The sequence below is a fragment of the Limulus polyphemus genome, unplaced genomic scaffold (genome assembly GCF_000517525.1).
Source record: "Limulus polyphemus unplaced genomic scaffold, Limulus_polyphemus-2.1.2 Scaffold167, whole genome shotgun sequence".
Taxonomy (NCBI): Eukaryota; Metazoa; Arthropoda; class Merostomata; order Xiphosura; family Limulidae; genus Limulus; species Limulus polyphemus.
The window spans coordinates 249,981-263,562 of record NW_013665777.1 but is presented as its reverse complement, the minus strand read 5'-3'; the positions used below and the strand labels follow the sequence as shown (position 1 = coordinate 263,562).

The 13,582-nt window shown below is 34.0% G+C and overlaps 1 protein-coding gene across 2 annotated transcripts in view; it reads left to right on the top strand.

The window, feature by feature from the left end:
• Positions 1–13,582, top strand: part of LOC106477596 (natural resistance-associated macrophage protein 2-like) — an 84,549-nt gene that overhangs the window by 64,632 nt on the left and 6,335 nt on the right. For both annotated transcript variants that reach the window (XM_022381475.1, XM_022381474.1), the window contains exons 11-15: positions 7,623–7,661; positions 8,347–8,466; positions 9,493–9,716; positions 11,070–11,229; positions 13,459–13,509. In XM_022381475.1, the coding sequence (XP_022237183.1) occupies positions 7,623–7,661; positions 8,347–8,466; positions 9,493–9,716; positions 11,070–11,229; positions 13,459–13,509 (594 nt within the window). The remainder of the gene's footprint in view (positions 1–7,622; positions 7,662–8,346; positions 8,467–9,492; positions 9,717–11,069; positions 11,230–13,458; positions 13,510–13,582) is intronic.

Below are 13,582 nucleotides of genomic sequence, written 5' to 3'. Positions count from 1 at the left end.
CTTAGATGGGCAAGGAGTGGTAACTCTGGAGATTGAGAAATAGCTATAGCGTCAGCAGAGGTAAGCATTATCGGAAATACATTTTAAGTTTAGGAAAATGTTAACTTTGGTTCATATTGCTCATTGTGCATTTATTTGCAGAATGAAACAAATGTCAAAGCTGATTTTATTCATAGTTAAAATGTTGGATTTTAAATAATTTTTGGTAAAATGATATATAGTAATATGCCTGGATTAATTAGCTAGTATTTGTGATTTTGGATACTGAACTGTAAACAAAAACTTTTATCATTTAATGGAATAAAATTAAAAAGTTATCAAAATATCAAAACAGTTATATGACATTTTAAATGTTAAATTTTCCATATCTTGTTCATATAGCATTTGGTATCTTTTGCTTGGCTGTTACTAAAGTGAATTTTTTTACTAACTTTTAATTCTTTTTACATTTGTGGTTTCTTATTACATTTTATGATCTCTAAATGTAAAAGCATTTGCATTAGTAGATACATATTTGTGTGTGTGTTTGTGTGTATAAATGTAAGTCTTGGGTTTTTAGGGACTCCTAAATTATAGCCCCCCCTGGTAGGACAACAGTAAGTCTACAGATTTACAATGCTAAAATCCAGGGTTTGGTACCCCGTGGTAGACACAGCAGATGGCCCAATGTGGCTTTGCTTCAAATCAACCAACCAACCTACATTTTAAACTAAGTACTGACTTTTTATTATTGTATTCAGTAGGCTCTTTATTACTTTAGATTTGTTCATCTTTATTATTATTAACTTTTATTACACTGTCACTATACTTGGTTATTGCAGTTTAGCTTTCATGAGGACAGAAATAGGTATTTGACACAGATTTAGAGAAATGTACTAAAACAGTTTGAAATAGTTTTGTTTTTAAATGTCAAAGGGCTTTGATGGCTTATAATGTGTTAGATATACATGACTATTTAAGTTTAAGTTTGATGTGAATGTTATGATATAGTTAGTTTATTTAATGGGAGTGTTAAATTTAGTTATTTTTAGAAGTGATAATGTATTGTCAGTTTACTTATGTAACTGTTTACAAATCATACGTTGTGTAGTTCTGTACTTATGAATTGGTGATTGTTATATTATTGAATCATGTTACTAGAACCTTCTGATTTTTTCTCAATTTAATTGAGTATTATTACATCATAATATCTAATATTGTTTGGAATGTTCTAGACCTCTATTGAAGTTTAAATACAAATCAAAAATGTAGTTTGAAAGAGAGATCTAGACTGTATGATTGTGGGTGTAGCCATAAAAAGTGTATAGTGGTGATTTTTGAAAGGAAATTATCACAGATTCTATTGTAATAACAGAGTTGAGAAGAATTATTTGTCTTGTCAATTGTGTTCTAAAGTAATTGAACCAGCCTGACAAAAAAAAAGTTACAATTATTTAAAGATCTGGATATAACTGTGATAACCAACAGTGTAAAGAACATTTGTTTGACTTGTTTTAATATATTGTTTTGAAACAAGTAGATTGTGTGCTGTTTGTTTATTGTTGAAATTTATCACCAACAAGTCACACACACCTACTGTAAAGAATCTGGCCCTTACATAAAAACCTGACAGTGGCTATCCAGCAAGGATCTACAGTGGTGAACAACGGTAGAAGTAGATATAAACAACAGTGGCAAATAGGCCTATATATGCACAGCTATAATGATGGCAAAAGTGGATAAGTGGATAGAGAGGGGTGAGGACTTGTGCTCAAAGATGGTAATCTATGAGAGTTTGTTAAACAACAACAAGACCTCTAGAGAGAAGAGCATCAACAGAAGAAAGAAGAGGAGAGGCAGAAAAGAGAGGATGAAAGAGAGAGAGACCGAAAGAAGAACTTGAGCATGAAGTACAATCCCAAGATGTTGAGAAAGGAGAGACTGGAAATAGAGAGAATAAGAGCACAAATGGAGAAAGAAGAAAAGGATGGGGAGGAGAGATTGAAATTAGAAAAAGTAAAAGCTCAAATTGAGATTGCCAAGCTCACTCAACAATAAGTCAGAGGACCTAAGAATGACTATGGTTCAGGGCCATCTGATCCGAGCTACCCAGATTTGATGAACAGAAAGATGATGTGGATGCATTCCTGAAGAGGTGTGAAAGATTCACCCAAAATCAGAATTCAGATAAAGGTATTTGGGCAATCTGTATCAGCCCCCTTCTTACAGGAAAAAGCCTACAGCTGTATCTGGGCATGATATCAGAAGATGCCATGGACTATGACAACTTAAAAGTGGCATTGCTGAAATGCTATGAACTTATTGAGGAAGGTTTTTTTTGCCATAAGTTCAGAGAAGTCAAACCTAATACTGGAGAAACTGTATTTCAGTTTGTGACATGTCTATGGTGATACTTCACAAGGTGGACTGACATGGACAAGTGTAAAGATAGTTTTGGATGACTGATAGATCTACATGAACAGTTCATAAACACGTGCTCCACTGACTTGTCATTATTCCTAAAAGAGAGAGCACCAAAATATGTGGATGAGATGATCAAGTTGGTAGAACAATATATGGTACCTCATGGAGAGAGTATAACTGGCATGTCCAAGAATAACCAGTCAAAGCCATGGGTGGCTGCTCAGAAGCAGGATGCCACCAAAGGTGACAAGAAGTCAACAGACAAAAGGGAGAAGAGATGATGGTTGTTATAAAAAGGGGCACATTGCGAGTGAGTGCAAGTCTGTCACCAACAAACAACAGCAGAAATATCAACATAAAGCAGCTGGTGCTGCCTGCAAAGATGGTGCTGGCAGTAAACAAAAAATGAGTGACTGTAACCATGGATGCTGCTGCTACCAGAAGAAACATAATAGAAACAACTCATCAGATTCACCACAAAAAGCAAGTGTTATCACCATGATTAAACAGTGCATGATTGATGGTCAACTGAAGTTGGCAAATGGGTCAACAGTGCCAGTAATAATCAGAACATGTGACAAACATCAAAAGGTGTCAACAAATCATAACATGCCAGTAGGTGAAGCTATGTTGTGGACAAGAAAGTGAAAGTTTTATGAGACAGTGAGTGCAGAAGTGAAAACCAGTCTAGTATCTGATGGCCAGATGACATACAAAATACATTGGTGTGTGCTGATTGATGGGACATTGAGAAAGTTTTCATAGTAAGAATAAAGGTGGGCATTCCATACTACACAGGAGACCTTGAGGCCATGTGTATGAAGGCACCCATATACAACTTGGTGATTGGCAATATACCAGGCAGTAGAAGTTTGGAGGAACAAGACAGAAAGGAGACTGATGAGGTATATGCAATTGCCACAAGAACTCAAGAGAAGAAAAGCAATTAACACATCAAACCACTGCAAGTCTCAAAAGATGACATCCAGAATGTAGGTCTACAGGAACTGAAGGTAGCACCAAAGAAAGACCCTTTACTGCAGAAACTTTTGAGACAGTGTCAGGGAGAACCCTGAGCACTAGACAAGACTTACAGAATAGAGGATCAGAAGGGAGTGCTGTAACCAGATTTAACAAAGCAGTTCTACTGCGGAAGTTAAACAGATCGTAGTACCAACAGAATAGCGGATTTAAGTGATGGTGGCTCATGAGTTGATGGTGAGAGGACACCTAGGAGCAAAGAAGATTTCAGACAAAATCACCAGCAACTTCCATTGGCCAAGGGTCATCAGAGATGTGGCCGGATTCTGCATGGCATGTGACATCTACCAAAGGACAGTACCTAGAGGGAAGGTAGCCAAGGTGCCACTGGGTGAGATGCCTGATCGGACCATTAGCACTTGTATCCAACAAGTGCAACTGGTACATGCTGACAGTAGTTGATTATGTGAGATGTTACCTGGAAGCCATAGCACTGCCAAAGATAGAGATGATGAACATAGCAGAAGCCCTCTTGGAAGTGTTTTGCAGAGTAGGCTTTCCAAAAGAAGTCTTGAGTGACAGAGAGTCCCAGTTTACTTTAGAACTGATGCAAGAGATGTGCAGGCTCATCAACACCAGGCATCTTTTTACCACCTTGTACAACCCCAGATGTAATGGACTTTGTGAGAGAGTCAATAGAGTCTTAAAGAGCATGTTGAAGAAGATGTGCCAGGAGAGACCACATCACTGGGACAGGTACCTGCAGGCAGTATTAGTTGCTTACTGAGACATCCCACTAGTGAGTACAGGATTTTCACCGTTGAGTTACTGTATGGAAGAACAGTACAAGGTCTGATTCATAAGTGAGTGACACATACCACAGTATGTGTTAGACCACAGAAACAAACTGGAGGGGACATGTCCACTTACTCAAGAAAGTTTGTAGGCAGCTCAAGGCAGTCAGAAGCACTTTTTTGACAAGAAGGTCAAGAATTGACGTTTTAAGGTGGGACAGAAGGTCTTGGTTCTGCTGCCCACAGACAACAACAAACTCACCCTACAGTGGAAAGGACCTTTTGAAGTGCAGGAAGTGGTCAACAGAATGGACTATAAGGTGAAAGTGGACAGGAAGACCAAGATCTACCATGCCAATCTATTGAAGAAGTACTTTGTGAGAGAAGTAGATCTGATGGATGCATCTATTGAGGCACAGATGGACATTACAGATGTGTGTGTCATAGATGGAGAACCAGAAGACTGACTTTGTCATAGAAGAAGAAGATCTACTAGACTTAAGACTGCTTGGTGGTAATGAGACATACAAAGATGTCAACATCAGTGAAGAATTGACTGGCAAACAGAAGAAAGAGCTATAAGATCTATTGTATCAGATGATGTCACAAATAGACCAGGCAAGACAGACCTTGTGCAACACAAGATCAAGACCACAACCAGGGATCCAGTCATGGTGAAGCCCTACCAGATACCTTATATGATGAGAGACCTGATCAAGCAAGAAGTCAAGGTAATGTTAGAAGCCAGAATCATTGAACCTTTGAATTCAGCCTAATGTTCATCAGTGGTAATCGTGAATAAGAGTTACAGCTCAAACTGCTTCTGCATAGCTTTCTGGAAGCTGAACCTCGGGACGAGGTTTTACTCTGAACCTATGGGCAACATAGAGGCTATCATGACAAAACTAGACAGGGCCAAGTTCTTTAACAAGATTGACCTCAGTAAAGGTTATTGGCAGATCCCGATGGAGACAAAATCTAAAGAGAAGACAGCCTTTGCAACACCAGACAGATGCTACCTGGTCAAGAGGAAGCCATTTGGGTGAGTCAGCTCAGCAGCAATGTTCAACCACATGATGAGGAAGATGTTGCACAAAACCACCAATATCGAGTATTATGTGGATCACATTCTGACTCACACAGCCAGATGGGAAGATCACCTGAAGAAACTCAGAGATCTGTTTGTCCAAATGAGGGCAGCAGTTCTGACCATCAGATCATCTAAGTGTTACACTAGTTATTCTATGCTGGATTTTGTTGGGCACAAGGTGGGCAACTGACAGATAGCCATGAAAGAGAAGCTAACCCATATACTAAAGGCACCAGCTCCGATAACCAAGAAGCAAGTCAGATCCTTCCTGTGGTTAGTAGAATACAATACAAAGTTCATCTCAAACTATGCTGAAGTCACTGGACCACTGACTGACCTGATCAAAAAAGGCCAACCCAACAAGGTTAAGTAGGAACAACCACAGCAGATGGCTTTTTAGAAATTGAAGAACATGTAAGGAAGTTTGCCAATCCTTAGAATGCCAGACTTCAACAAACCTTTCATCGTTCAGGCTGGTGCATCAGATGTTAGAATTGGAGCAAAAACATGTAGACGAACTGTTTCCTATAATGTGCATCAGTAAAGAGCTGTTGAGTAATGAGAAGAACTATTGTGTGGTTGAACAAAAGTGTCTGGCCATCATACTTACCATTTGGAAATTCCATAACTACCTCTATGGGAAGGAGTTCATTATCCAGATGGACCAACAGCCCCTTGCTTACATCCAGATGTGCAAAATCAACAGTGTGAGCATCACGAGGTGGGCATTGTACCTTCAGAACTACTGGTTCTTATTCAGACCATCAAGGGGAATACAAATGTTTGTGCAGACTGTATGAGTAGACTTTTTTCCATGAATTGTAAACAGTCTTTGTATATAGTATAATATATTTTACTTTAAGAGGGGCTTATAGTCAGATATACATGATTGTTTCAGTTTAAGTTTAATGCAAGTATTATAATATAGATAGTTTATGTAGCCCAAATGTTAAATTTAGTTATTTTTAGAAGCGATAGTTTATTGCAAGTTTGTTTACATAACTGTTTACAAGTCATACATTGTGTAGTTCAATAGTTATGAATTGGTGATTGTTATGTTATTGCATCTTGTTACTAGAACCATCTGAGTGTTTCTCATTTTAATTGAGTATCATTGCATTATAATATCTAGTAGTGTGTGGAGCGTATGCTTCAAAAATTTAGTTCCAAAGATAGATCTAGACTGCATAATAGTGAGTGTAGCCTTAAAGGGCTTATAGTGGTTATTTTTAAAGTGAAATTATCACAGATTGTATTGTAATAACAGAGTAGAGAAGAATAGTTCATTGTGCCAATTGTGTTATAAAGTAATTGAACCTGCCTATGTGGACTTTGATAAAAAAACAAAATAGCTACAATTATCTAAAGCTTTGGATGCAACTGTGATAACCAACAGTGTAATGAACAATTGTATATATGTAACTTTATGTAACTCTGAACTTAAATGTAGATAGTATTTGTAAATTGTCTTCATGATTTAACAGGAGAATTGGAATCATACTTAAAAAACATATCAAATATTATATATACCAGCAAAAATGCTGCCCTATGGGTGGCTGTTTGTGCTAGTAATTACTAATCATTGTATTCTTAACTGATTGAAAAAATGTAGAAAAAGTGAACATTTTGTAAAGAATTATTTTTGGGGGAAAGTACTGCATAGGAAAAGTGTTTGGAGTGCACTAATTAGTCATATGCAATTCATTGCATCAGAATTTTTCAATGTACAGAACTCAAAATCTTCATCAATTTTACTGATAAAATCTGTAATGTTTTTATATATTAAAATTGCTACCCATTATCGAAAATATAGTAGTTTTTTTTTAAGAACTCCAGTTTCTCAGTACTTTATTTACAAATTACATGAATAAAGATATAATTAATCCTTCACATACAGTCCTAGTGAAACTCGTGTTTTTGTTGTGAGGAGAGTACTTTTATTTAAAATTGTGCTCTATTATAAAGAAATGGTTATTGTACATACTACAGTTATTTTTAAAATTGTCTGAATCTTGAATACCCAAAATGTGAAATTTTTTGTAGATTTTTATTTGTGGTGCCATTCTGTAGATGGTGCAGGAGTTTTGGTTACATACATAGATACTAACATAAACGCTATGTCCATAATAGTAAGATGGAATATTCTTAAGACTGTACATGGTAGAAATTAGTATTTTTCATACTTAGTGAAGTACTGAAGTAAATTACATTTTGTTTTTAAAAACCCTTAATTTTTATATTTTTTAATTAAACCTTTTGAATCTATCTTTCATTGTATAAAACATTGTAAAGCAAAGTTCAGAAAAGATGATGTAGATAAAAAAAAAATAAAGACTTTTCTTTGGACATTCCAGAATAATACAGAGAAGGTTGAAGCTGATATCTATAAAGGAGTGAGTTTTTATACAAACAAATTTCTGCCTAATTTTTCAGAGCTTATAGAAAGGACATTTATTAGCTTGGTTTTCTTTATTTGTTATTTAATTTTTTGACTTAAAATTTTACTTAAGAAGTGAAAGTGTAAGTTTATAGTAATACGTAGACAAAATTACGTATTACTGTGTTTTAGTCTTCTTAATTTTCAGTTTTAAACAGTTGTTGGTATCACTATTTGGCTTTGAAAATAAATGAACTAATCAGTCAAAAAGTAAAGCAGTAACTTCCATTAAAATTAACATGGTTATAGTTTCTGCTGAAAACTGAGTTGTTATTGTTAATTATAGGAAGAGTTAATTTCACAAAAAGAATGATATACTTCATTGTTAAAAAGAGAAGGAAAAGGTGAACATAAAAAATAAACAATTCTTACACTTGTTAAAAATTCAAAATGGCTACAGTTAAATATTCCTTGTATACCATTTTAGTTGATTTGAAATTTGTGAATAAATATAACAGTTTTTCTTTTTTAACGTATCCTTATGCCCTAATATGCTTATATAAAAAACAATTAAAGTTGTAATTTCAGTGTTTTGAATAGTATTTTGCATAGATTTAATCTTTACAGAAAATAACATTTCATAAAATTTATATTTAGTTGATAAATGTGTCATGATGCAGTAAATTTCATGTCTTCTTTAGGGTGTGTTTTTAGGTTGTCAGTTTGGAGTTGCTGCTATGTATATTTGGGCAGTTGGTATTTTAGCAGCTGGACAGAGCTCTACTATGACTGGTACATATGCTGGCCAGTTTGTTATGGAAGTGAGTATAAGAAATGTTATTTACTTAAAAATTAATACACCACTGATTTTAGGGACAGTGTGCGCCTTGTGGTTTCAGCATAAAATTTAAAAAACTCTAAAAAACATGTTGCATTAAGAATTATCTTTCATACATTACCTCTGATGACAAAAACTAGGAGTAAAACACTTAATTATGTTCTGGCCTAAAGTTTATAGGTAAGAGAAACTATTCAGTTTTTTAAAAATAAATGCTAATTGTTTGTTTTGTATAAATGTTCTAACAAAATTGTTGCTGGATGTGCCATTATATAAAAAAGTTCCTTTCAGAAAAATCATAGTGTTTTCAATAGAAAGATTTACCTGTCAAAAGCACTAGGGTGTAATAATTTTTTAACATTATTTACTAAACTTTTTGATCATATGTATTTTTATCATCATAAAGTGGTCCTTTATAAAAATGTTTACATAGAAGTTATTCTGTCATTAAAAGATTTGACATATTGTTTTTAATAGGAAATAGCATAAAAAGTGATGTATTAATCTTTGCTAGAAGAAAGAATACAGTGCATATTGTATAGTGCCTGAGGTTATGCTTATCTTTGAAATTTTGTTGTAATATGTAATTGAAGTTAGTTTAACTTGCATATAAGGATGCATCTGTGATTCTTAGTTTAAGTAGGTACAACTTTTTTGTCAGACTTTGTACTTTACATTTATACTCCAGAGGCTTAATTTCATGGCAGCAAACATGTCTTTAGTTGGATAAAATGTATGTAATTATGGGACTGTGTCTCCAAAAATCTTATGGGGTTAGTATCAGAAAGATGATAAAATTTTGTAACAAAGTTTCCCATGTTATCTTTATAATTTGGTGTAGTCTGTCTTTAGTTAGTGTTCACATGTTGTTCTTATAAGATCATAAAATTATATTTTCACATAGTGTCAATAACATCGGGTTAAATACTTCTCCCCATCAAAAACAAACAAGCATATTTAAACATTATGTATCGAATTATGGTTTTAAAGTAATTTTTTGTAACTACAGGGTTTTCTTGATCTTCACTGGACCCGGTGGAAGCGAGTTCTACTAACTCGAACAATAGCCATATGCCCCACACTGTTTGTTGCTATCGTTAGTAACATTGATGACTTGACTGGCATGAATGATCTACTGAATGCTCTCATGAGTCTGCAGCTTCCATTTGCCCTTCTTCCAACATTGACATTTTCCTCATCTGTTGCCATTATGGGAGATTTTTGTAATGGATTGTATGTACAATTGTTTTTTCTCTTATATTTTGCCATCATAGTAATGCAGTTCAAAAAACTAATCTATAAAGCAGTCATCAGTTTTGATGTGTAAGGATTAGCTGCACTTTATAAGAACAGTGCTTCAAATCTCTTCTTTCATCATTCATCCTTTTGACCATCATAACACACTATTGCAATTTCTACAACAGGCTTTTGCAAAAGATAACAAGATCAATCTTCCATTACAGACCATGGCCATCCCACAGACCTTTTTCAACTTTAAATCCTTGTTTATTATCTTGTTAATGGCATCAGAAAATATGCCTAAGCCTATCAAAATGGCTTTTAGGGTTTGAGTTTCTTCTCATACCCATAACCTTCACTTTGCAGATGAAAACATTCTTCTGGATTAGCTTTGGGTGTTGTTTTGGGACCTTTTACTGTCTTAAATGCTCTGCTGTACAAGTTTTACTACTTGCATGGAGATATTTGATGGCTTCCTCCTCTATGTCATTTAGCAGTCTCATTATTCAAATAACTTTACTTAGAAAAGGCTTTAACACAGAACTTTCAATCATAAGACTACCCATGGAAGTATTGTACTGTAGAATTACCAGGAAGTCATAATGAATCAGATGTGTAGGGACAACACATATACTCATGTTGCTGTGGTTTTTGTCTTCAGCAACATGTCGCTGCTTTAGCCTATGCAAGTTGTTCTAATGAAATGCAGTTAATTCTTCATAGCTATATTTTTTAACTTCTTGGTCAATTTTTGTTAATATTTAGCTTTTTAACTTAAACAGCCATATTATAGAAAGTATAATAATGTGTATAAGCTAGTAGGGTATATTTTTGCATATAGGAAAGGTGACACATTTGAATTATTTTCAAACCACACACCAGAGAGAAATTACAAAACTACAGTTGCATATTTGTGTTGATCTTGCTTCACAATTACTTGTCAACATAGTAAGTTTCAGAAATAAAAAAAAAGTAATGGCTATTGCAAGTTTACACAAGGCAGTTAAAAGTTACTGTCCCTTGTAATATTTGGTTATTTAGCTCTTCAACCCTGAACATTAGCTTTTCTTACAGAATCTTTTAGAATTAACTTTGAATTTTATGTCAGTTTAAAAAATTAATGGTCATTCATTAAAATATTAAGTGTTAACTGTAAGTTTTATATACAGCATATAAAAATATTCAAGTATCAAAATTATAAAATGAAACTTAATATTGTGCAAAACTACTTACTTTAATCATTTTAGAAAGTTTGGTGTGTTTTAAGAAAAGTATTTTAGAATATTAATAAGAGTTGTTTTTTTCCATCTGTTAATGTTCTAAAATTAGTGTTTTCTTCTGTTGCAGGGTGAACAAGGTTGTTGCAAGTCTTCTATCCATTGTAGTTGTTGCTATTAACCTTTACTTTGTCTTCAACTTCACTCAAAGTAATCTGCCACATCATTGGGCAGTATATCTTGGAATAGGAATTTTTATGTTCTTCTATGTTCTATTTGTGCTGTACCTGGTGAGTATTAGGTTCTCAAGATCATAATTGTTTTACATGATGATTTTAAAGTAAACCACATGTCTAAAAACAGAATATACCTTAAAAACTACTTGTCATAGGGGAACGAAAATTTCACTACAAGTGGACTGAGAATGACAAGTTTTTTTTTCTGGGAAGGCTGAACATGGTGCAGGATGTTTTAGAAACCACCAGCATAAAATATCCATGCTTTGCTGCAAGGTTCAAGTGCCTCCTTGTGATTCACAGAGGACCCAAAGTACTGATTTTATCCATTATCTCCAATTGCTTTTGTAGCTACCCCAAGGGAAGGGAGTGGTATTTACCTGAAAACAAACCCCCATTAGAACACCTGCCTATGGTACTTGAGCATGTATGCCATGTTTGGTCCTGCTATTTTATGTGTGTGTGGGTATGAGAATAGTTTCAAACATGACACCACCAGGATCTGGGGGCAGAAGGAGTAGAAACACAAAATCTGATGCCAAGTTTGGGTTCAGTGATCCTGAAAAACATAATCCTAGACCCTCATCATGCCTAGTGACCTTCTAGGCACATTTTAACCCTTTTTTTGCAAGAGGACTATGTTATACATGAAATGACATCCTCAGGCCACCCTAAGTCTACCTGCAAAGTTTGGTCCTGCTAGCTCCAAAACTGTGGGAGGAGTTTTCAGACAAACAAATTCACACAAGGTGAATTAATATAGAATATTAAGTGCAGTAGCACACCTATATCTGTTTTCTTACATTCTAGCATTGCTTTATTTCTCTTCTTTCTGTTCTTTTCAGCAATACAAGATTAGTAATTTGAATAAAATGCTTCTCAATGTGCAGGATATTGCAAAGATCAACAAACACTGTTCAGAATCTATATAGTGTTTGCAGTAGCTTCATTTAAAAATGCTCAATGTACAGATGTGGAATGACAAAAAGGATGTTTGACACCAGCTGTGACAATTATTGAAACTCTGATACCATGTCCAAACTTTCCTGAAATTTATGTTTTTAGGACAAGTAATTTTTATGATGTAATCATTTTAAATATGGGGTTTTGTTTGTAAATACCCAGTAGTTGTTTTTAATATGTTACATTTTTGTACAGTTAGGTCATTTTACTTACTTTAAGAAACTTCTATATTGCTCTTAAAATTCTCAATGAACAGCATTGGCAGAATTTACTATCCTATGATTTTTGCTTATCACTGCTTTGTGTGAAAATCATTTTTATTTAGGTTCAAGTAATCATGCTTGATCTGTACTAAACAGAGCTAGATTAAATTCAGAAAGAACGTGTTTATTTTTTCCCAAATGCTATATACATGTAGATTGCATTGATGAATGTTTAATAGATAATAAGCAACTGAACAATACAAGGTCCTGTATATGCATTATGTAACAACTGCAGTTGATAGATTTAGATGGATAGTTTTTCCCCATTCTACATATAGTCCTGACCTAGAATCAGTGGTTGAAAAAATGAATGAACTTTAACAACATTGACTATCTTGGGAAGTAACGTCTGGTTGTTTGGTTGCCCATATTCAGTATCTTTGGTACACAATTTTTGGTTGTAGTCTTATGATTGATTATGATCTGTCTTCTGGCTATTTAATCTGCATCAAGTATTTCTTGTAAAGGCATAGAACATGAGATAATCATTCTTCAATGAAGTAAAATAAAATTACTGGGAGTAAACAAACATTAATTGATAAAATCATTTAAATGGTTGACAGGATTTTTTTTAGTTGTAATGATTTTCCTTTATTTATATGATGAATAACTTGTTTAATGCTAATAATAATATTATACTAGAAATAATTTTCAGTGAAGACCATAAAAATTTCAAATAGCTCTTTAAAATACACAGTACCATAATTGTCAGCTAAATGGATATAAAAAAAATAAATGAATTTTCTTGCATTTCCTTTTTGTGGTCAAGCTTCTCAGAAGACTGTGTATGATTGAAAAGGACATGTGAAAGTGTTAAAACTAGTTTCCAGCTATGTGTACTAATATTTTGTTCTAAAAGTATAGTTTATTTTTTGTCAAATTTCAAACAAATTTGAGTGTGGGATATTGTCAATTGTTATTACATACATTTTTAAGATTGTAAATGTTCCTTTTTTTTTCCCAGTTTTGTTTCATCTCATATCTTATAAATTTCGGATTAGAAAACAATGAATTTGCTTTAATAAATTATTTAAGTCTTTTTTTTTTTCTCCTCTAGGTTGGAATCTTCTTGGTCGCTTTAGGATGCAAGCAATTAATTACTCTTCCTGTGAGTATAGTTTCTGGTTTTTCACAATTAGTAAAAGTTTCATTCTTTCTTACAAACATAAGGTTTTTATATA